The 26244-nt window shown below is 36.1% G+C and overlaps 1 protein-coding gene across 2 annotated transcripts in view; it reads right to left on the reverse strand.

Moving 5' to 3' along the window:
- Pdgfd (platelet derived growth factor D) overlaps nucleotides 1–26244 on the reverse strand; it is a 223241-nt gene that overhangs the window by 68104 nt on the left and 128893 nt on the right. The window contains exons 2-3 of one of the 2 annotated variants that reach the window (XM_005329088.5): nucleotides 5039–5225; nucleotides 1287–1467 (exon numbers count right to left, since the gene is read on the reverse strand). In XM_005329088.5, coding sequence (XP_005329145.1) covers nucleotides 1287–1467; nucleotides 5039–5225 — 368 coding nt within the window. Of the gene's footprint in view, nucleotides 1–1286; nucleotides 1468–5038; nucleotides 5244–26244 lie in introns of both variants that reach the window. The other variant, XM_005329087.5, reaches the window with a different exon arrangement.

The raw sequence follows: 26244 nt of genomic DNA on the forward strand, positions 1-26244 counted from the left end.
TAATTGACATTTAGCTTAGTCATAAGCCAAGCATCACAGAAAGCACATACGTTAGTACTGATGGTGCTTCATACTAGTGCTTCATACTAGTGCTTCATACTTTGTGGGACATAAAGGTCTTTTCATGAAGCCCATCGATCATCATTCTAACATGCCAAGCCTGCTTTTTCCATGAGCAACTGAGAACAGACACATCACTGAACATATTAAAAGGGAAAGAAATCTAGAAACCAAGCGTTGACACTTAAATTCTAATGCTGAGCAGCATTGCATGATTTTGCAATAATGTAAACCATGCTTGATGGATTATTTTCAAATTAAAACTGGAAGAGGTGCCACATGCTATTTTTTCATTTACAATGTTCTGATGTGGAACTCACATAGTGTTTCATAGCTCACCATCATGCAAGAGACTTTAAGATTACAACAGCAGCAAGTTTTTTTCCTATTCTAAATTTAATTCTTAAGAGGAAAAAATCCAACATATTGATGCCATTTTTAGTATTTTGTTCTATTTTGGCATCTTTTCTTGATGCCAAATGAATGAATGAATAAAAATACATGTTTTGAGTGACCTAACAAGTAGAATTAACTGTTGTGAACATGTTGGCTAAACATGAGGCTGAACGTGTTCTAACAGTCAAAACCTTCCCCCAATCCATGTCTGTACTGCCCTCTACTCAAGAAGTGGTCCTGGAAAAGGCTGCTGAGTGTTTTAAGTAAAATTGAGTGTGTAGTCAACCAGGCTCAGACTTTCAGGTCCTGTGTGATCTCATGATCTTGCAGACATGTGTCAACCCTGAGGCTCTGTGATTATAGCATGGACTCTTCCCAAATCTGGGTTGTCACTTAAACTAAAATCATCAGGACCTTTTTTTATTCTGTAATGAAATTTATGGTCATCTTTTCAAACAAAAAGGGGAAATATTTTCTTTAGTTTTAATTCTTAAAACCTGTCCAAGGCTCACATACCTTCTTATTTAGCTGTACCTTGCTTCAGTTGAATCAAATGTAATTTTGTATCACTTCACTATCATTTTACTTTTTTTATTTACTAAGCTTTCTTTCAAAATGCATGGCCTAAATATTTATGTACTAGATCCAAAATGGCATTCATTACAAAAAAGCTTTTAGAATTTTGACCACATGGATAGGAACAAAACACAACATAAGGAATTAATAAAGTTTGTTCACCCTCACACCACTGTATTTAATCTCAGAAAATGATGTCTATCCTTCATGTAACCAGTGTCTGCTTTTAATCATAGGGTGGTTTAGCTACTTACCACAAAAGAATAATAAATCCTGAATCCAGGTTTTGCCACAAAGTAGTCATCAGACTTGAATGTTATTTTAATTTGGTTTGTTCTTGATGTTATCCTTGGAGGAACTTCCTTGTGTCCACACCATCGGCCTCTAATAACGGTACTGGTTTCAGATACATCTTCAACTTCCACAAAATCGTACCTAGGATCAGTTTGACATGAATAAATATGTTTTGATTAAAGTAGATTTTGAAATTCATAATTACACTGAGAAATTAAAACCAATAAAAGTGATTTATTGTTATCTACCAATTGAGATGACTAGTGTACCTACAGAATTGTTAAAAGGAAAGCTGGTTAGGGGCGAGGTTTTCCAAACTCAAACTTTGGTAATCTCGTCTAAGAAAATCTGTACATGTATTCAGTTACTGTTTTTAGATCACCAATAATCCAAATGGGCTACTTTCTGAGCGTCTAGCTTAGAGATTTCTTAGAAAAACTAACAACTGCAATCTGTTTGTATATTTTAGGTGTAGCTCAAATTATCTGCCCAAATGTTTATTTTACAAGTCTTTAAAACAAATTTACTGTTTGAATTAATTTAACACATTCAGTTCTTCCTTGAGGACATGATTGATATATATGTAGCTTATAAAATAAGTATTCTCATTGCAGAAAATAAACAAATATGGGTACAATTTGTTTCTATTCTCTACATGGAAACCATATTATGGAAGGATCACATCATAAAGTATGACATTTGTCATAAGGGAAAGCATTTAACTTTGAGGAAACGTATGTGCAACTCCTACTGGACCAGTCTGGCTGGTTAAACCGTGTGAACTGAGGACCCTGGGCTCACCTTGAACATTGGGCAGAGAAACATGGGATCCAGGATGGAGGAAAATAGCCAAGGCCTGTTTAGTTATCCCATGTGACCATTCAATCCTTGAAGTTCCTCTATACAATTCTATCACAGTAGGATATCTTCAGTGATACAGTTTCCATCTTCTAGTGGTCATTTATTTTATTTCCAGAGCCCTGAGATCTGCTTATTTGGCTGAACTATCTGACTTTCAGTTCTGGTCATCACTATCTCGTTCCTGAGCTCTGCCTTTCTCGAATAACTTCAGATGTCAAAGTCATAAGCATAGGGTGGGCATTCAGGGTGAAGAGTGGCAGAAAACTCTGATGCATCTTATATTTTTCTGTCACGGTTACCAGAAGGAATCTGCATAAGAAGCATCAGAGCTAAATATGAATAAAACTGGTAAGTATGGTTTACCAGTTTTACTCATGAGCCTCTTACTTGATTGAGAAGGGTAATCTGGGGAGTAGGTGAAAAATATTAACACTGTGACTCATTTCTTTGACAGTGATTTATGAGGCCCTTATGTCCTTTGCCTCAGTTTCCTTATGGGCAAAATAAGAAGGCTTATATAATTTTACCAGCTGGATATCTCTTGGGTGCTGTGTAAATTAATTACTTAACATTTATATGGTGTTTGGAAGGTAAAAAGCACTCACAAAACATCATTATTTAGGCAATAAAATATTACAATGTAAACATCACGGAGGCTTTGGAACAGATGGTAGGAAATCAATTGCATTTCATTTTATATATAGTGTATATAAATCATATTTACTGCTCAAAGCATAACTACACTTGAAACTTTGTTAATAACACTATAGGTCACTTTCGTTTACAACAAACAACATCAGTTTAATTTTACTCAGAGTTCAAAGTTAAGAGGGTACCATGTTTTTTCTTCGGGAGGATTTTGAGACAAGTAAATGATCTGTTTTTCCCCTTTCTCTTGCTTCTTTAACTCATTCTGTATATTTTGAGACCCAGTGAGATATGAAGAAAGATCCAGAAAGAAAACCATCCTAACGCTTACTCTCCTATTTTCAACACCAGGATGCCCAAAAGGCTCACTTCTAGGACTAAAAGTTCATGAGTAGTTTCCCTTCTGTGGAGCTATGCGTGATTCCTATCCAAAAATCCCCTGCAATTTGAGTGATGGATGAAAAGATCATCTTTTATTATTCATAATAAGCCCCTTTCAGTCACAACTGAATTTATCCTGATGTGATGACATTTGGCAGGCCCCTAGATAGCTTCAGGATGGAGGATGGTCACCAGAAAGACCAAGCTATGATTAGAGGGTCGGAACTTTCAGTCCCACCCTGAACCTCTTAGCTTAATCACCCATTCAATCACCCATGCTTCCATAATGAAACCTCCACAAGCCCTCCTAACTATGGGGTACAGAGAGCTTCTGGGTTGGTGAATACGCCCAGTGTTTAGACAGTGATGCACCTGGAGAAGGTGCCCTTCCATATACTTGCTCTGGAGAGCTGTAGGACCCCTGATTGATCAGTTGTTCAGTTAGAAATGGGGGAGGCCTGGGATCTGCAATGGAATTTAATGTAGGGAAGCCTTGTGGGATAGATAGCTAACTCTAAGCAGATGGTAGCAGAGTTCATTTGAATTGTGGGATACCCAGATGGTGGTAGAGAATTGGTTGATGTGTGGGGGGGAACCCTACACATTTGGTGTCAGAAGTGTTCTGTGGGTAGAAACGGATCATGGTATCTTCTGTTTCTCACCTTTAACAATCTCACCTTCTGTCCTCACCTTTTAATAGTGTTTTTCCCCCTAGGATTTTTATTTATTTATTTTTTTTGTTTGGTGCATGTCACTACAGAAAATTAGTTCTCTTTCAAGGTTGAAAAGACACAAGATCAGCTTTAGTTTATTCTCTTTGTAAATATTAACTGGCTCTCCTTGCATGTATTAGTCTCTGTTTTCTGGCATACATTACCCTCTGTGGTCCTAGAAAGTAATAGTCACTGCTGTTATTCTTGGGAAAGTAGCAACATAATAAAAGCTGTCAGCATAATAAACATGCAACAAAGGACGATCAAATTTGAGACACCTCTTTTTTATTATTCAAAGGAAAATAACCCTGCTGAAAGGATTTAGCAGTTCAGTAGTTCATTGGCAATGCAGAACAAGTGCATGCAGTAAAGTATGAAAAGGAAAGAAAAATCCCTCCCAAGCCTAACACATGATAATTAAGTGAGTAAGATGCTGTGGGAGGACAATTCAAAGAACAACAGCCTGGACTTTCTCTGAAATGTGCTAAGAAGGGAGAAGATTATCAGGTCCAACTTTCATCTTCCATCCCTGGCCCAGAAACCACAGGAAACAGGTACCGTAGGAGCACTGATGCTGTGGTTGCTTTCTCTTCCTTCCCATACATATCTGAATTCTTAAAAGTATGAATTCAGACTAAGGTCCTGACAAGAACCTCAGCTTCCATCTTCTCTCAGCTTTGGGAAAGTCATGGCTACAATTGTCTTGGGTCAATTCCTGGAGTTGAGTTGAGGGTTATGCTCCCTAAGCCCATGGCAGGTTCCCACACTCTGACCAGGTACAGCTGCTGCAGGTGACTGAAATATTGGATGCATCTACCTGCTCACAATGCCTATTCTCTGCTTGGAAGGTCATGGACCTCCAGATTGCACCTTTCTTTGGAAGTCAGAGTCATAACAGTTGCCAGAGTTAACATGGCAGGCTATCAGGCCCTCAGTGGTAGCATATCTACACTTTTTGTCTCTAGGGCTAATAAACAGCTTTTTGGGAAAAGAAGGGATACATCTTAGGTAGGTCTAAAGGGCTCAAAAGGAATGCTGATGTAATGTTTTAAATTCATCTTTTTTTCTATACTTTATAGCCTATAATAAATATTTCCCCCCACACTTACCTACAGATATCATTTTCTGCTTCCTCTAATCCAAATTGATTGTCAAATGCCAGCTGTATCCTGGTTTTGTCTTGGGAATGGAGCCGCCATGTCAGAAGCAGGTTCCTGGGGTAGCTATTCGGGAAGCGTGGACTCTGTACATGACCGTTTCCTGTCACTTGGATAGTTTCTTCTTTTCGGTACAAGTCTGTGAGGTGATTGCTCTCTGTTAGTAGTCACAACTTGTATAAATTAGTAGGTTGCTCCAATTACAGGAAAGCAAAAAAAGAACAATTTATAATACAACATGACATTTCAAAGCACTTCTTGATTTTCTTTACAAATATGAGACCAAATGGTAGTATTCAGATTAAACTAGCAATATTTAATTCTATTATCTCCACCTCCTTAAATTCTTCACAAAGTTTAATGCCCCAAACTTCATGGTTTGGGGCCTCTCTTACATCATTCCTCACAAACAAAAATTAACAACTATTTCAAAACTCAGGTTCATTTTGATTAGAATTAAAATCATCAGATAATTCCAAATAGTTCAACCTTTCTCTTTTCTATGTAATTCAAATAAATAAATTTTATCATGCTGACAATGTAACAGTATATTTCCAGTGACTAACACAGTAGGTACTTGGTAAATATTGCTGATAAATAAGTAACTAAAAACAAATTAAAATACTCCAGTAGTGTTCAGTGGCCATTTATTTTCTGTGCATATTGCATTTTTTCCCAGTGAGTTTCTCTACCATAAAACTTACAACACATATATAGTTTTATGGTAGAAAAACTACATACATGTGTAGTTCCATGGTAGAAAAAATATATATATTTTTTGGCTGTGACTTTCTGTTACTTAAAATAGAACTGATTTTTGTGTAGCTTTTTGCACATTTTATAATAAAGAATTTATGTGGTCTTTGTCCTGGGTTTAAGGAATGAATCAAACCCTTGGAATTTCCCAGGTGGTAGGACTACCTTTGCTTTTCATGGTGGGTCCCTGAGATTTCCTGTGCATTTATCCTAATGAGGCAATTTACTGTGGGTGTTTACATGGTTTCAGGATTGGGGCTGGCCATGCCAGGAAGACCAACATGGAATTGAAGGAGGCTTCCAGTCACTTGAAACCAGCCTGACCTGACAAACTTCAGGATAGATGTAGGGTTGGAGGCTGATGGTCATGTTGCTAATTATTCAGTCAATCATGCCTTCATAATGAAACCTCATTAGAAACTCTGGATTACAGGGCCAGGAAAAAAGCTTACTGGTTTGTGATACACATTAAGGTACCAGGAAGGTGATGTAACCTAAGGACAGAGAAACTTCACTCATGGAATCCTCCCACACCTCACTCTATGTATCTTTTTATCTCACTCGTTCTAATATATGTCTTTTATAATAAAACTTTTAGTGTTCTCCTGAGTTCTGGGAGCTAGTCTAGGAAATTATCAAAACTTAGGGGCTTTGGGATCATTGAATTTGAGCCAGTTGGTCAGAAGTACATGTGGTCTGGGTCCTCCAAACCTACAGCTGGTTCTTCAGTAGGGGCAGTTGCATGGGGTTTGTACCCTTAACTGATGAAACGGGACTTTAAGGAGTTTAAATCAACATGGGATCTCTTTTTCATATCACCCAGTATTCCGAGTTTTTTTTCCATTTTAGATGTTGGCTTTTTAGGCCCCACCACAAATAGACCTCAAGCCACGGTCTATTTGTGTTTTCCTGCAGAGCATTTACTTTGAGGTCTATAATTCATTGAGCCTGGGCAGTGAGACTAAACTAGCTGGTGGAAAGTACTATAAAGTAAGGCTGCTGAGAGTGGCTATTAAAGTTTCCAAAATAAGAGAGGGAGAACACACAGGAATTGACATGCCAAATACAAAAGCCTGTCTACTTTACATAATTTTGTGCACATAGAAATGTATTTATTTATTTATTTTTAGCTTGCTCAGGGTTTCATATGCAGCAGCTTGCTCAGCTAGAGAGAGACCCAGGAGGTGCATTGGTAGGAGAGAGATGCCCCACTCTATGCCTCAGGATGACAGCACTGGATATGTAGTAATATTACCATCTTGAGTGAATCTGGCAACTGGACAACCTTAGAAGAACCAAGAAACTTTTCTACCAATTGATCCTTAATTCTTCTCTTCCCTTGACCTTTTGCTGAAAATGTAACTATGAAAATTATTATCTGCTCATTTCATCGTAGGGGGTTTAGGCAATGGGTCTGAAGACTATTTTCTAGGTTGTAGGATGTGAGATATCAATCGCTCAACAATGATGGAGTAAATGCAAACTCTGACCATATGTGTGGCAGTATTTTTGAGGCTTATTTGAGGATTGCTTTCTTAATTTTTTTCCATATTTTCTTAGCTCTTAACTTTTCTTTCTAAATAGTGTTTTTAATCAAAAGCAAATTTGATTTGCTAAAACAAAACTTTATATCAATAACATCCATGGCAACTGGATCCCACATGCCATGAATAGAAGGACAATATATCTAAATATATAGCTATTATATTTAAAAATATACATCTAGGTGATAAGATTATTCCTTTGTATAATAAGGGGGGGGGACCAGATGGCACATTTCTCTTAGATTTCTTTCAGGGTTAACATTCAGTGGTTCTGTGTGTGCTCATTTCCTGTTTCAAGTGCTACGCTAGATTCAGGTATAATTTAAGAACATTTAAAGAATGATTCCTATTTTCCTACACCTGGAAAGCAAAGTGAATGCATACCAGACACAAAGGAATGCTAAGTGCTGAATGTAAATGCAGTATTTGCAGAGCTAGGTAGTGGTGAGTATAAGGGGTGTTCATGGCATCATCGTCAGAAGCCTATCCAGAGAAGTCAACCTGGCCCAAGGGAGACAGCGGGAGGAAACAGGCTTTAAATGCAAACTACAGAAATACCTAAAGGCCAGGCAGAAGCCAAGCAGAAGTGTCTGCACTTGATATAATTGAAAACCTGAAAAGCTGTGGAATGGGCAAACAGCTTGTTGAAAGTGGTTCAGAAGTAATTCCTGTCTCCTGGGAGGTAGCTACTAGGGTGATATGTTCTAACCTAAAGAAGGGCAGTTGGCCATGAAGCTGCATCAGGGAAAAAGTCAAAAGGAACATGTAGTTAAGAAAGGAATGCAAAGGGATGGGGCAGAGTCAGTGGCAACATGTTAAGCCCAGGAACTGGGTCCAGCATGGTATTTTTTTATACTCAGGGGTATTGCAAAGAGAAAAGGTTTTAAAGACATACAAGTTCAATTTTGATGTGGTGATGAAGAATTCAAGTGGAAATGTTAACAGGTTTTGTGGATATGGGCAAAGACCTGAGCTGAGAGAATGGAACAGATGTGAGGTCTACAGGAAGTCTTAGGAATCTTTCAGAGAGGAAATATACCCCGAGTAGGGATGGCTATGCCTGGTACCTAGGGGTGGTAGCTGATGAAAGAAGAGTTGGGGAAGTTAAAAGTAATGGCTGGGAGTGAAGCCAAGTCTAAGTTAGATTAAGAAAAGGAATGATTTCACCATTACTGATACAGTGGTCAGCAGAGTCAAATGCAGAAGCAAAACTAGGGATTTTTTTAAGTATAAAAGGGATTTGTCTCTTTTTTGTTTTAGGATGTCAATCAAGTCTAGATTGTCTTAAAGATACTAACTCTGGTTATAAATGAAAGGCTGACTATAATTTGATGATGATAAAGCAGGTAGAAAGAAGTATTTTCTTTTTTATATTGTTTATGACAGCACTTATTTCTAATTTTATAAATATCTCACAGACCTATGTTCTACTATTATTTTTTCTGATTTATTTTTATTTAGAAATAAAATTTTGCAAATATATACACACAGTAAATATGAATAACAAAAAGCTATAGAAATGTTTATTTTGAACCAGGCATCGTTGTAAGCATTTTTCTCATTACATTTACAGGGTATAATCACTTTATAAATGCTCTCCTGTGTGTGTATGCTTGCACAAGCATGCACATATATGACCACATGCACTTTAATAATTCTCTGAAATGTGTGTTATTATTGCCACTATTTGACATGTGATGATTCTGGAGAGGTCACAGAGCTAGTTAAAGGTGGAATCAGAATACAAACCCAGACAACCTGGTCACATAGTTCTTGACTACTGAGCTATATAAAGTGTTCTTCCCTCTTAATCTGAAATTTGCTATGTGAAGTTTTAGATTCCTGGCTATCTGGAACACATTTTAACTTCTGAATCACATAGTTTACGTATAATTTATAACTTCATGCCAACTCATGCCTAATCTTAGCAGAGGACTTATAGAGAATTATAGATACAGAGAACAACTTATCAGGTTAAACCTGAGATCACTACTAAAGTACTTTAGGCCAAGTCACATTCCTGAAAATACACATTTACTCCAGTGTTCCAATAGCAGCTAACATTTATGGAGTAATTATTATATGCTACGCACTTTGATATGTGGTCTAAAGCCACTACTTCACTTAATCCTCACAACAGCCTGTGCAGTTGATACTATCCTCACTATACAAAGGAGGCTCTTAGAGTTTAAAGGATTTGTGACCTCAAGGCCCAAAGCCAGTGGTAGAATCAAGATCTGACCCTAAGCTGTCTACTTTCAAAGTATACATGCTTACCACAGTAAGCACTGTATACTAGCTATTAAGCCACAAAAATAGGAAACAAATCACTTTTCATCCATAGGGAATAATTTCTACATATGTTTTTATAGCAAGAATATAAAGTCTTACTTTGCATCTTAAATACAGAAAGAAGTTCATATTCTCACAAACTCTGAACTATTCATTTGACTTACAAAATGTAATTTTTCAAAAAAACCAAAATATTATACTTATATCCAGTCATCCCCCAATCTTCTAAAAAGTATTCCAGATGAAAGGTCTCCATAGGCACTATCACATATCTTTGAAGTTCATTTAGATTAATGGTTCTCAGTGTGGTCCCCAGACCAGCATCATGGGCATCACCCAGGAACTGTTAGAAATGCCAGTTCTCAGGCTGCACCACAGGCCTACTGAAAGAGGTGCTAGGGAGGGAGTCCACCACAGGCATTAGTAAGTCCCCTGGCAATCCTGAACCCTAAAGTTGAGAACCACTGAACATTCAAAATTTCTACTATCTTGCTTCTTATTCTCAATTTCTCAGGTTCTTCCAATCTCCTTGCTTTGATTCTGTACCTCACATCTGGCTTTTGGTCTCACCTCCTTGGCTGATGACCTTTCCTGGACTCACTTTCCTGTATCTGACCTTGGAACCTCCTTTAGGACATCATATTTCGTATACAATAAGGGGGTACGAGGCTACCTATTTCTTTGCTTTTGATACTAATCAGTTGGATCTTGTACCTTATCTCAGTTTTCCTCATTCATGAAAAAGTCATGACTGATCCCAACAAATACATATAATCCATCACATATAATAGTGTTTAATAAGAAATGAAATTATGAATAATGGCAATACATTCTATCCTCTGCTAGAACACAATTCTGTCTATGACAATGCAAGATGCAAAGGGAAAATTCTAAATTGTATAAGTAAAGATTAAAATACCTGACCAATGTTTCCATAGGAACAACAATGATATAGTTTGCAGCTGTGCCACCTCACACAAATTCAGTGCAGTAGTACAGACATATCCCATTTGCCTCATTTTTTTTTGTCCCCATAAGACAGCCAGGAGGCAACAGCATGAACTCACAAAACTTATGACTACAGCTACAAGCCCAAAACAAAGAATAGTCAAGAGTCAGGAAATTCTCAACTTGCAAAGGGATTATTACCAAATTTCATTTGTAAATTGACTGTGTCATTATCCAACAATATGTCAAAGCAGCACTATCCAGTATGCAGTTAAATGATATGTAAACCATACAGCCCAACTTCTGCTGCTAAACAACCACAGGGAAGCTCCATTTGTATGGGGTGAAATATAGTTCATTCAGAGGCATTTTATAAGTTTAACATAAAAATAAATTGACTGAAAAATGGGACATAAATATCATTGCTTTCATCCTTTATTTTTTTTTTTAAAGAATCTTTGTTGTTGTTTTTGTTGTTACTTTAACAGGTAACAAAACCAACAGACAGAAATTAAAATGATTTATTGCAAGTCAAAAATAATGAAAGTCTGCTTTAGTATGTATACGCACTGAACCCTGAATTCAGCTTTACCATGTTCTAGTCTTGGTAACTTTCCCCAGAACTACAAATAGCGACATTAGATACATCATGTCACCTTTCTGGTTTCTGTTTCCTAATTGATGGATCTGGACAAAGTAGCATATATGATTTTGTGTTTTTTCAGGTCCACGATGATGTGACACTCAGAAGTTTTTTGGTTTTTTTTCCCCCAAGGGGACAAAATTGTCAGTGGTTTGACGTGGCTAACAGACAAAATGAAGCAACAGTGGGACAGTGGAATCTGAAACTCCAAATTTTTAGTGGGAAAAATCATTACACCTTTTATACCTAAAAATGATATTGTATACAGTCTTATGCTATCATTTATAGTAACAGTATAAATTGATGATTTCAACAAGTTTACCAACACAATTTTTAGGAAAATCTTTACCTGTCACCAATTTGAAGAAAAGTATCCTTTGACATAATTATCTACTTAGCACATTAATTTTTATTGACTATGTTATGAAGGAATTAAAATAAAAATAAATCTTTTCATTAGATATAATGTATTTTTTATGTTTTCATAATTAAGGAAAGATTTCTCTCTGAAGCTGGCTAGGTACATGAGATAAAAACAAATACTCAAAGCTGCCTTATAATTTCTTTGAAAGTTTAATTGGAAAGTAAAAAAAAAAGTTGTATTGCAGAATATTAAATTCCTTATGGGAAGCCTTCATCTTGTTTATGAAGGTAACCTCGATGCCTTGCCAATTTGGTTATGTGGAGATACTCAAAATTGTCTGTTACATACTACATGAATGAATGGCTACAGGTTAACACAGTTTTTTAAAACTGAAAGGCAGATAACAGCAAGTAAGATAACAAATAAAAGACAATTTAATAAAAAATAAAGTTGTAAAATGACTCAAATATTGGAAATTAAATTCCAATGTAGCTGGTGGCTCTGACACTTGTAGGAGCACATTTAGTATGAACATTAAAGGATTATTTTTGAGAGAGTTTCACTCAAATCATCCTGTTTGCTATCTGGCTTAGATATGAATTCTGAAATGACTGCTTCCTTCTCCAGACTATTTCAATCAAGGAGTCCACTTATTGTACCATAGCCAGGTCCTACTACACTTGAAATTTGTGACAAGAAAGGAAAGGACAGAAGGATGGAGTAATGGTGGGAGAGTTTGCTGTTATATTTGTGGTCTGTTCTCAAATTTTTACTATTAAGCAATATATTAAATCAGGTGACTAGTTCCTACAGACTCTCATCCTAGGCAAGCATCCAATTTAGAATAGCAAGCTTGGCAGAGTGAATCAAAAATCGGTTTTGTGTCTTAGAAATGTATCATCATTATTTCTATCCAGCTGTTTCTGATGATTTCTGCATTCTCTTTTGACAAATAAAAACTCAATACAGAAAAGTGTCCTAGGATGAACAACCTTAGTTGGTGAGACCTGTGCAATATATTGGTTTAGCAGTGCACACACACACACACACACACACACACACACACACACACACACATGATGGAGTAAAAGGAGAGTAGGCAAGTCCCTAAATTAAGAATGAATAAGTGAATTTGTTTTATTCCCCACTGTGTTTTTTTTTTTTTTTTCCTGTGCTGGAGATAGAACCAGGGCCTTTCACATTCCAGGCAAGTCCTCTACCACTGACCCACCCTCAGCCCTGAACAGGTCACCTTATAGAACAGACCTTAAAATACCCATTTGCAAGAAACTGAATTTAATTAGATTATATTCCTTTAATTATTTTCTAACTTAAAAAAGTATAGGGCTGGAGACTCACCATGAGAACTGATAAAGGTGAAATTCAAACTTTAACAATATTAGCTTGGAAATCAGCATGTAGGCTTAATCCCCCCTCAGTGTTTGCTAAGGCACTGAAGCTTACAATCAATGGACTAAATTCCCTCTGGGACCATTAATGGGACAATTTTCATTAAGGAATTTTCTGTTAACACCTTGCACATGTTCCTAGTGAGAACCAGTTTTCCAGTAGCCCACATCAACTTTGTTAAAACAACATTCACCTCTGCTCAATCTATGGCCTACTTTTAAGCACTCCAGAGTAAAGCTGATTAAATACCAGTAAGTTATTTAGAACTCTCCATCAGAGGTTTTTCTGAGAAATCAGTAGTGATACAAAACCTTTCTCTTTATGATGATTATTTGGGAAAGAGTTGATTGTTTGCCAGTTATATATTATTGTGTATACATTTTAAATTACAGCTTTTTGGCACCAACAATTGTGTTAATGTTTTATAGACAAACTTGTTCATAGTAACAATTTGGAGACAATGTTTTTAGAGAGTATATCTTGATTATTTCCTGAGCCAAAAATTATCCAAGTATCTTAACTCACCAAAAAAGTGAAAAAGTTTTGAATATTTGCCAGAAATAGTTCCCAGGAATATAGTAGTTCCTGAACATTCTGCTGATAATTACCATCCTTCACCCCATCAGGGATTTTAATATAAAAGCATTTGTTTTATTCTTGTATGCTAGTGAGCAATCATCTTCTTTCCTTCAAAACTGCTTGCATTTTATAGGTGGATTATAGAAGTGAAAGTGTGAGTATATTAAAATGGAAATCATTTACCTTTCTGAAATGATTTTTAATCTATTTCTTGAAAATTAAAATCTAATTAAAGAGCTATATTTTATCACATTGTGATAGTTGATATTAGTTTATTCTCTGATATTTCCTTTCTTTTACTGTAATCTATGTTGTGATATTGTTCACATGTGAAGGATGTGAAAATAAGAAATAATTACATTCAGAATTGTGGCAGATGGGAAAGAAAATGTTGAGTGGCATGACAAAGTACACTAGAATCAAAGACTTCTGAATATCGAGACACTCTTTTCTTTTTGGTACTGAGGATTAACCCAAGGGGCACTTAACCACTGTGTCACATCCCCAGCACCCACCCCCCTTTTTTTGAGACAGGTTCTCAGTATATTGCTTAAGGCCTTGCCTACTGCTGGGGCTAGACTGGAACCTGCAGTCTTCCTGCCTCAGCCTCCAGAGTCGCTGGGATTAGAGGCCTGAGCTATCATACCTGGCCAGAGATCTTTTTAATTATACTAACTTGCCCAGAAAACAAGACAACTCCTGCCAACAGAGCTTGGGAACACAGACGGATAACAGGCAAAATAGAATGAAAAGTACACTCAGGAATAACTAGATTTAGCATGTAGTCTACAGAACATTTAGTATAGGAAAAGCAACTGTCTTAGCCTGTTTTCTGTTGCCAGAAATACCTGAGATTAGGTGAGTTATAAAGAATAGAAGCTTATTTTGGCTTATGTCTCTGGAGGCTGGGACATCCAAGAGAATGGTGCTAGCACCTGCTTGGCTTCAGTCGCTTTCAAGAGAATTCTTTAGTCAAGCTGCTCCAGTTTACAGCAGAAAGTAGAAGGGCAGATGGGCTCATTCTAAAGAGAGGAAACATGAGGGGCAGCCTCATGCAGGAACTAATCTGGTCCCATGAAGGCAAGAACCCACTCAAGCAAGAAAGGCATTAACAACCTACTTACCTTTACAGGCCCTACCTTCCAACACTGCCACAATATAATCCAATTCCCGCATGAGTTTTGGAAGGACAAACTAGACTCAAATCACAGCACCAAATTTTTATAAATATTGTCAAGAAAAACTATATGTTTCAAGTGTGAAATTTAAGCATTCACAGAGAAGAAGGATGTTCTAAAATCATTTCACAAGGTAAGTTTCAAGAGGGAGTAAGTAATCAATCTAATACAAATGGTAAACGGATTAGACAGTGTGGAACAGAGAAGATGATCATAGTATACCCTAATGATAAAAAAATTGATCTCCATGGACCCAGATAAAGCCATTTCTTAGTCTTTTCTGACTACAGGGCTCACCAATTCCTAGAAGAAAACTAACTAGGAGTTAATATAAGAACCACATCATTTATTATTTATGGTATGGTTATACCTATGTCTATATTAAATAATTACATATGAGTTACACATCATATAATGAGCATACTATGTATATTTATAATTGTATTTAAATATTTATTAAATTATGGCTTGAGTGCTGTGTATGGATTCAGTTGTTTTAACACCAAATTTTACTGGAATTCTAAAATATTTTTGTAACATTTTTTAATATTTCAAAATAGAGAAATATGATTAGTGTTAAAAGTTATTATCTAGCTGTTAGGGAAGAGAAGCTGGGAAATAATTATTATAGTTTGTGGTCTATAAATTTAGTCATGCTAAAGAGATGATTATCATCTTCTTTTAATCTCAGGTATTTTGTTAATAGTTCCCAATATGGATGAAGTAGAACTATTTGGATATTTAAGTTTAGAAAGTTTTATAAAGTCATTTGTAATGCCTTTATAAAGACTGCACTATGGTACGAAGCAGCACAAAAGTCAAAAACATGTTATGTGCAGATAAATGTAAAATGAGACAAAATGTAAATATTCTAAAAGATGGAGAAATGACATCTTCTCTGGTAAAGAACTAATCAAATACTTTTTGGGACCAAAGCTGGGAAGATACATATAAGTAAAAACTATATTTTGATTTGTCATTGCTGCTCTAGGAAATAAATTCACCGGCCCACCTCAGACAATAATATTAAAAGAACTAGAAATTATGAAATATCTCAGAGTAAGTCAAAGAATTGTCAAAGCTATGAGAGATTAATGTAAATAATTCATGCATTATGATGGTGCTAAATATTTACCTGTCAAAACTGGTCGTTTTCAAGAGAATTATTTAGTCTAGTGATATGTAATGCAAGAATGCTAAAAATCGCATAATTAAATAGAAAACACAGGCATAGTCACAGCATTTCTCTGTATTCTTCAAAATTCTTTCATCCTAAAAATGGTCACTAAGCAAATCAAGATAACATATACTGGTTATGAAAAAGATACTATTACCTTGAAGCTATCAATACCAAAGGACAGTAATGATTTAGAAGACTTTTGAGAGAAAAAGGCTCGAATTTGGATGTTCATTGAAATAATAAGAGATTGATTATACTTTTCTGGATAAATGTATGTGCAACTATCATTTTATTAAAAAGACTCCTGTGTGCTCACAATGCAGATCTCTTTTTCTCCCTAATGTAATTACTTGATCAGTGCAAGATGGTGTCTTAGAATGGAACAAGCTTTTTGTTTCCTTGTCAAGTATGATGTCAATGTATCTCTTTAACTATTGTTATATGGACTGGTGAGCTTCCCCCAGGGACTTTGTCCTGTACTAGGTATACTCAAGGAATAGTATTAGTCAAGATCTACTCAGCCTAGATCCCAGCAGTTTCTACAAAAAAGTTCATTTTTTTTTTCACATTACATACTCACTTGGGATTGGTGGGATTTTGCTTCATGTTTTATAACTCTAAAACTTATTAATGAGGTTTCATCCTTACATTAAGAATCATGGATGGGAGGGGGATGCCAGGAGATGAAGACTTTCCCATTCATTGTTTTTTAGTTGTTGTTTTGTAGTGTTGGGGAATGCTTTGTGCATGTCAGATAAATGTTCTGTCTCTAGTTACACCCCAAGACCTGCCCATTAGTTTTTAAATGCTTTCGATCACTTTTATTGGTCTAAGAAAACCACATGACCAGACCTAACTTTCAACAAAGAAAGGAAAATGGTGCTGCTTTGTTAGGAAAATATGTTTGAGTAAGTGGTCTTGAGTTTTTTCAGAACTTTTGTCTTGCTACAGATGGCAAGTAGGTTTTACCCAGAAAGTAAACTTGAATGCTGATGGCTTCTCTCTCATAATACCATCTTAAGAAGGAATCTCAACTCAAAGTGGATCAAGGACCTAGTAGCATTAGGCCAGAAACCTTGACTAGAAGACTAATGGAATAAAATAGAGGACACACAAAAACCCAAATAAATATAGTGACCTCATATTAGACAAAGTTGCCAGAAACATACATAAGAGAAAAGACAGCCTCTTCAATAAATGGTGCTGGGAAAACTGGAAATCCATTTGTATTAGAATGAAATTTAACCTCTATCTCTCCCCCTATGTGTGCTTTCTATACAGACTTCTTTTTCTCCCCAGTGTAATTACTTGATCAGTGCAAGGTTATACATAGATGGTGTTTTACTTTTCAACAAGTATCATGTCAATGGATCTTTAAATATTGTTATGTAGACTCAACTCAAAGTGGATTAAAGACCTAGAAATTAGACCAGAAATCCTGCATATACTAGGAGAAAATATAGGCCCAACACTCCAACATATTGGCTCAGGAAATGACTTCCTTAATAATACCCCTAAAACACAATAAGTAAAATAAATCATCAATAAATGTGATGACATCAAACTAAAAATCTTCACAGCAAATAATCAAGAGTATGAAGAGGGAGCCTATAAAATGGAACAATATCTTTGCTACCTGCATCTCAGATAGAACATTAATTTCCAGGATACATAAAGAAATCAAAAAACTTAACACCAGGAAAAAAACCTCACAAATAACCCAGTCAATAAATGGGCAAAGGAAATGAACAGACCCTTCTCAGAAGAAGCAATATGAATGGTCAGAGAATATATAAAAAAATGTTCAACACCTCTACCAATTAGAGAAATGGAAATTAAAACTACATTGAGATTCCATCTTACTCAAGTGAGAATGGCAATTATCAAGAATACAAGTAACAATAAATGTTGGCAAGGATGTGGGGGGGAAAGGGTATATTCAAACATTGCTGGTAGGACTGCAATTGGTGCAACCACTCTGGAAAGCAGTATGGAGGAGATTCCTCAGAAAACTTGGGATGGAACCACCATTTTCCCCAGCTATCCACTCCTTGGCTTATACCCAAAGGGACTTAAAATCAGCATACTATAGTGATGCAGCTACATCAATGTTTATAGCAGCTCAATTCACAATAGCTAAGCTATGGAATCAACCCCTATGCCCTTCAATAGATGAATGGATGAAGAAAATGTGGTATGTATATACAATGGAGTCATATTCAGCCATAAAGAAGAATGACTTTATGACATTCACCAGCAAACAGGTGGATCTGAGGACTATAATGCTAAATGAAGTAAGCCAATCCCCCACAAAACAAAGGTCAAATGTTTTCTTTGATATGTAGAAGCTGACCTACAATAAGGGATGGGCGGGTGAAAATAGAAATGCAGGAGATTAGACAATGGTTAGTGAAGGGAAAGGAGGGGGAAAAGACAATGGAATGAATCTGACATAATTTTCCCATGTACATATATGAAAAGAACAAAGTAAATCCCATCACCATGTACATCCATTAGAGTGGAACTCTAACTAGAATAAGATATATTTGATACATTCTATGTACGTACAATTATATTAAAATGGATTCTGCTGTCATGTATAACCCAAAAGAACCAAAAATTTTTTAAAAAATAAAAGAAGTCTGAGCCTATGTCTACATTATGGAACAATCTAACAAACAAACAACAAAGCAAAAGGCTAATTAATAATGTTTGGCATGTGCCCAGAAAGAGAATCAGAAATTCATTTTTGTCATCTTTTATATCACTAGTGAGTCATATTTCATATCTCCTGATTACTCTATAATTTTCCTTTTCTCTAGCCTGTTCAACAAGATTATACGTTTCCAGATAGAAGAACTATTCATTGTAGGTATCTAAATATTACTTGTTGGATGAATATTTGTTTGGAAGTAACAGAATAAATGGTGATATACTTAACTAAAAGCAAATAAATCTCTGGGAAAAATTACATTTATGTAGCAATTTATACACTCTTCAGAATTTCCAGGAATGTCAAATTAATACTTTTCACAAAAGTTAATATTGCTAAATATGAGCTAGGTACCACAGTGTTTAATCGTTATTGGTTCATTTAAAGCTCAAATCAACCCTATCCATTAGTTCTCATTATTATCAATTTTTCTGAAACACTAAGTAACTGGTACAAAACAATTAGATTTCTATAACCAGTTAAGCATATCATGCAGGAAGAATGAAACAAATGAGGCTAATATTTTCTGGGTTTAATTTTTCTCTTCATCTCAGTACTGCATGTGTGTAGCTCTGCTGGTGATGCCACACACGACAGCCTGGTACTATAATCCTAGTACCATGCGTAGTCTCTCTCTCTTAACAGCTGTCAATTTAAGAATTTGCAGCATGAGGGCTGGCGATGTGGCTCAAGCGGTAGCGCACTCGCCTGGCATGCATGTGGCCCGAGTTCAATCCTCAGCATCACATACAAAAACAAAGATGTTGTGTCCGCCGAAAACTAAAAAAATAAATATTAAAATTCTCTCTCTCTCTCTCTCTCAAAAAAAAGTTTGCTGCATGAATAAATGAAGGAACTGCATGAAACTAGTGTTTTCCATCTCAAGATTATACTGTTTAATCTCTATAACCATCAATTTTAAGAAAAAATTTGATAGTAAATAACATTGTCTTTGGCAGGAAAATTAGGTAAAATGACTCAGACAGGGTCATATAATATTCAGAATGTATATGCCAGATAGAGTCACACCATCAGATAAGGAGCTCACAAATATTCTAATACATAGTATTCTTCAGAAATTATTCTAAATTCTCACCACATATCCTTAACCTATGAAATATATATTAGTATAAGGGAAAGTTGCTTTTTTGTTGAACTGCTCCATGGTAACCTAGAATAATTTTTCAGGTCACTTGGAAGTAACAGGTGTAATCTTTAATAAAGGACAATATAAACTATCAATTAATTTTGAGAAGAATGGGATTGTGTGTAATATATTGGTAAAAGTAACCTATTTGTGAACCTAAACAGCCATCTTAGAGATCTACTGTGGTTTATGCTAGAAAACTGGAAGGCTTTAAGGAAAAAAAATGGCTGATAATATACCAGCATCTGCCTTGTTTCTCCAGGAGCCCACATATTAATAATAATCAGATAATCTCTTATATGAGCAGCAAAAAAAAAAAAAAAGGCTAGTTTCTGGAATAAGATCCCAAGTAATCCATCACTGTGTCAGCATTTACTGAGATCTTATAGCATGTGGGTGAGAAACAGGAGCTTCATTTAGATAGTGGAAAAAATTCATGCTTTCATCCTATGTGTGATACCACCAAGTGGAACAGGCAAACTCTTGTTTCTTCTCTAATAGTTTTGCAAATGAAAAATAAATAAAACTTCCTATTTCCATCATCTGAAAACTTCAAGGATATTGCCAGTGTATCTGTTGTTCCAAACTCTGTCAATTAGCTCTTTATTTAAATTTAATTCATAAACCCAGGTTTAAACTATGCTTTTAAACTTTACTGCATTTTATTCTGGAGCACATTTAATAAGGTTCTAAGTTTTAAATTGTGTTAGAGTTACTAATCTTCTGTGAGATTTTCACAGATGCCATGCTGTGAGAAACCAGCACCTGAACAATATTCTCTTTTTCTATTTAGACTGACAGGCTACTACTTGAGAAAGAAATGCAGATGTTGCTCCTTCTTAAGGGGGTCTCAGGTGTGAAAAAAGCTACATTTGAAGTTAATCTGAGAAAAAGATCAATTTCAGAATTGAAGAAGTACAGGCCATCTCTTTTGGTATTTCACAAGTAAAAAAGAAAAGACAGCATTGCCTTTGCACTCAAAATTTAAAAAAAAAAACATTTTAAAGCACCTGTGCACATAAGAAAATCACCTATTTAACATTTTTCATGAATAAAACAGCATATCCTGAAGCATCATTTTCTAAGTTGCATATGTCTCTACATTAGACCTCAAAACTATATACTGAACAAAATAGGGTTTTGATAAGTGTGAAAATGGAATGAATTTATAAGTACCAGAATATTAGTATACATGAAACTCTCCAGAATGGCACATTTCACCAAACGATGATACCATATGATAATTTTGCATGGTTGTCCAATTTAGCGATTCTCATATTTTACATTTCTATTTTCACTTTTAGTTAAAAACAGAGACACAGTCCTTTCATGCATATATAGAGCTCACATGGCAGCACTACATTGAATACCAGCTGCTTTTCACTATTAATTTCATGTTCGTGCTACAAAGTCCAAAATCTCAAAAGGAAAAAAAAAATCTCTCTGGGTTTATCAATTTTCTAAGAGTAGTAAGCTCTCATGGACTGCCTGTGTATAAATCTGACTGAAATTCTGCATGCAGGGAGGAGCCTTTTGTTTTATTTGTAGGGCACTGGGTGTTTAGTCAAACCACTGATCTTATAGACTGATTTTGGCTGCCGAGTAACAGATGACCAAACTGAAAGTGACTTAAACAATAAGGGAAACAGGCCAACTCACGTAGGCAGTCAGGAGGTGGACACTTCCAGGTCTTGTAAGTGCAGAGTTGGCTGGGCAGTCTTGGGTCTTTCCACCTCTGTGTTCTGCCTTCCTGGGGGTGTTGGCTGCTGTCTCAAAACCAGAGGGTGGCTCCAGTGTTCTCCCCTTCACAGGGTTGGACTCAGAAGCTAAATAAAAGGCTTTTTTTTTTTTTCCATTTGGATCTCAAAAAGCAGAACCTTTCTAGAACCTCCACCCTCATCTCCAAGTCCACTCTCCCTCTGCCTCACTGAGTATATTCCCATGTCTGTGTTAGTCCGGGTAAGAAGAATGGAATTACCAAGGATACCCTGGGGTGTGGGTAATGCCACCTCCCCCAAAGATCAGTCCACCCATCAGAATTCTGTTAGTAAGAAACAAAGGGCAAGAGGGGCATTTGGGAATGCCACCAAGGAGAGTGATTTAACAACTGTCAGGTAAGTTTGTATTTCTATCAAGGTTTAAAAGGCCACTTGGAAGTGAATGTTGCTGCAACATGGACGGGGCACTATGACCACTGTTGGAATGAAGAAAAGTAATGTCACATAGTTCTTTCTCAGACAAGGGTATTTAAAACCGGCTTGGTACAAAGACAGTTTGGTAGAAAAGACTTTCCTTTAAGTTCACCATGTAACGGCACTAAAGAAATGTTAGTCCTTTTGAATTAAGATTTGTAAGAAATCTTCCCTGATTTTTTTGTCCCCCAGACATCTCTTTGCTATAGCTGAATGTCTGTGTCCTCTCCAAATTTATATGCTGAAATCCTAACTCCCAAGATGATCCTATTAGGAGGTATGCCTTTGGGGAGGTACTTAGATCATAAGAGAACAGCCCTCATGAACAGGACGTCTCTCGCCCCTTCTGCCAAGTGAGGACACAGTGAAAAGGTGCCTCTCTGAACCAGAAAAGGGAGACCTTCACCAGACATGAATCTGCTGCTGCCTTGATCTTGAACTTCCCAACCTCCAAAACCGTGAGAAATAATCTTGCTTATAAGCAACCCAGTATGGCAGTTTGTTATAGCAGCCCAAGTGGACTACTTAGATCTGTTAATAGTCCTTGGGTGTGTTGTTAGCCAGTGTATATAAACAAAAACAAAGGCATGAGATGTGAACATTAAAACTCTTATCATGAGCTGAGAGCCAGTCCTTGTGAGTCAAGCTTTAGTCTTCATTCCTACTTTCTTCAGTTCAAATTTCTAGTATAGCAGTAAACATATTCTTGATCACCGTTCTGACAAATTCTATACTTATATCCATTACAAAAAAATACTCCTTCCAAGTAGTGATTTTCATAAACCCCAAATACTTATACGTGAAAGTGTTCAATAAACAATAATTGAATTGTGGAAGTCTAAATCTTTTTATCCACCTGTGAGAATCTCTGTAGATGCCTGACTTATTCCTTCCAAAGGCTTACACTGGGGACATTGCCTGGGTCTTAATCTTATATGCTGGGATGCTAACTTTTGGTGGGGGACGTATGTGGACATTTTAAATCTGTACGTGCCATAGAGACTTACACAAAGTCACTGCACAATGTATGTTATGTCATAGATAAGACCCTTGGCATCGCTTAATATAGTGTTTGGTGAAGGCACTTCGCTGCCATTTCTTTCTCCAGAGAGATGTGAAAGTCTAGTACAGTGACTTGCTGTTCTCACTGGTGAGTAATTATGAGATGAGGATTTTTAGATGAAAGCAAATAAGAGTATCACGATATGGTAAGTGATGAAGGGAAAGTGGGAAAAAAAAACATTTCTTATACATTGTGACAAGAAACTTATGTGGTCCTTTATTGATACTTCCTGAAACATTCATCCTATGCCTAGGCCGTGTCTGCATTTCCCAGACTGAAAGCTTCTGGAAAATAAAACCTTCACAGGTTCTCCTTCAGATCAGGAGCTTATGGGAGGTAACAGGAGCTTTTCATAAGAATCTATTGAACAAATGCATAGAATCCAGAATATTCTTGAGGCAAGATGTTTCTGTGCATGCACACAAGGAAACAGTACTGGGAAGATAAACTGTCAGTACATTTGTTAGCTGTGTAGGGTCATTTGCAGTCTGGAAACTAGAATTCACAAATCCTGCAGCCAAACTCATGACATGTGATCCTGCTGGACTAAACTGAGATGTCTCCTGAGAGACCTGCCCAAGTCATGCGACTCCCCTTCTCTGAACAGAAATCCAGGAGTGCCTCGGCAATGATGAGCTCCAGCCAGCAATGTTTTCCACCTTTCCATCAGTTTGCTATCCTATGTCCTTTTCTGTGTGCCTTTCAAGCTCCATGTATGGTTTCCCTAATAACTCTTCGCCTCTTAAGCATACCCAACCTTGACTCTTGTTCTCAGATTGTTTCAATTTTTTTCATCCAATATATTGTATAGTATTATTGTTTTTGCTAATTAGCATCCCTTTCCCCTACTGGACATTGTAAGTTTTTTGAGGGAAAGGGGTGTGGCTCTCGCCCTTGTTTCCTCTCCTTTAGTAATAATGGTCTTCCATATCCTCCACTGTTCAAAGCTCTTCTGTCTTGGGATATCTTCACATGTCCCCTGTGAAGAGCTCTCACCTTTCAGTTCCTCACCACTAGGCAAATGTCTACTTTGGCTTTTGTGTGCATCATTTTTTGCTTTCATCATAACCTTCTCTTTTCCTAAAACACACATCATACTTTGTATTAGCTATGTGGATATCACTGTTTCATAGCTGATTCTTCCAGCAGTTCTTAAACTCGGCAAGGTGAAGGATTATACTTGTTTTATTCAATATTGTATATCGAGTACCTAGCACAGGGTTGGCATGGAAAAAATGCTCAATAAATGTTCATTAATAAATTAATCCTTGAGTCTCAAATATATAAAAGAGTGGCTGGCACAGGTGAATCAAATAACTTCAGACAAACAAATTACACAATAATTATTTTAAAAACACCCTTCTTTATAATCTGCCACATCATGACTTCCACCCAGTTAACCATACATTATTAACATTTATTTATCATTGTTTTTGGTGAAAAGTGCAACAGTATCTGTTGCAGGAGCAGAGATATGAAAGTAATAAATCCTAGCAAAACATAGATCTGGAAAAAGTCAAATAAATTTAATCCTGAATGTCTAAGCCAAAAGATTATAATAGTCTTCCTGAAGTAGTGTGTTGGAAGTGTCATGTGTAACTATTAACATCTGTCCTGAGCATAAAAGGGAAATAAATGGCTGAACACATGTTATATTTGTCACCCTAATGTAGAACTAACATGTAGAATTAATATACTTTAAAAGAAAATGTGTTTGGAGTGTTCTTCATTACTCTGAAGCTTTGGTAAAAATTACCCAAGCTAATGTGGGTTTCTTCATTTCCAAAATAGTGAAAACATTTACTTCTCTATGAAGGTGCTAAAAGGAGGACCCCCCAATGTAGAAATGTTTTATCAAATCTAAAGCAGTCTGAAAATGTCATTAAGCTAAACGGATATATGGGAAACAACATAGAAGAATAAATAAACACCAAATGAATTGCTAGGCAGCAAACATTTTAGGATTTTTGAGGATGGAGAAGCAGTTTCTTAGGATAATTTATTCCTTCAGAGAACAAAAGTAAAATAGATAATCAAATGTAGAGATGGAGACATGTACTTAATATTTTAAATTTGTCTTTCTTTGACTCCATTTTCAGAAATGTTAGACCCTGGAGTTTTCATTAATTTTTTTCTAATAAGTTTAGGATGACTGTGAGTATGTCGACATAATACACTGAAAATACAAACTCCATAAAGTATGATTTGATTCTTTATATTCTTTTATCCATTTAATTTATCCCAAAGATATTACAAATGATTTATTAATAGCTTCTAAATGAAAATAAAAAATTTAAAAGTTCTAATCTAACAAGAATGAGGTAATATCTATGGCAAAGCATATAATTATTAATAGTAGCAATAATTATTTTATTATATCACATATGTATTTTGAATAGGTACTTCACAGACATCAAGGAACATGATAAATGTTTCCAGAATGTTTTGAAAGAGGCAATGAAAATTGTATTTGTATTTTTAATAAAACATTATAGTCATACATATTAGTTGGATTCATTTTGATGGAAAATGTAATTTTTCTATTTAGAATAAAGAAAATGTGTATAGGAATATTGGGTTGAGGGAATAGTCATATTTTACACTCCAATTTCACATGTATGCTAACATTGTGCTTTTCCTGAATAAGTCTGTATCACTAATGAAATGGATTTCGAACAGACAGAAATGTCAATATAAAGCTACTAAATTATGTTTTTTTTTTTAGAGAGAGTGATAGAAGGAGAGAGAGAGAGAGAGAATTTTTTTTAATATCTATTTTTTAATTATTGGCGGACACAACATCGTTGTTTTGTATGTGGTGCTGAGGATCGAACCCAGGCCGCACGCAGGCCAGACGAGCGCGCTACCGCTTGAGCCACATCCCCAGCCCATAAATTCATTATGTTTTAACAACAATTCTGGGGATTTGTGTGATCTATAGTTAGTGAAAAAATAAATAAAATTCTGGGTTAAGTCATGTATTTTTCCAGTAATCAAACTGCTGGTCTGCTGTGTTGAACCTGGGAAAACCAAACGAACTGTTTCTCTCATGGACAACTTCTTGCTGCATAAAACAATTTTACCAAACTCAACAAGCATTTAGGGTCATAGTTAATGTACATTTGGTATGAGTTCTTTATCTTGTTCTA

Source organism: Ictidomys tridecemlineatus, chromosome 4 (assembly GCF_052094955.1).
Source record: "Ictidomys tridecemlineatus isolate mIctTri1 chromosome 4, mIctTri1.hap1, whole genome shotgun sequence".
Lineage (NCBI taxonomy): Eukaryota > Metazoa > Chordata > Mammalia > Rodentia > Sciuridae > Ictidomys > Ictidomys tridecemlineatus.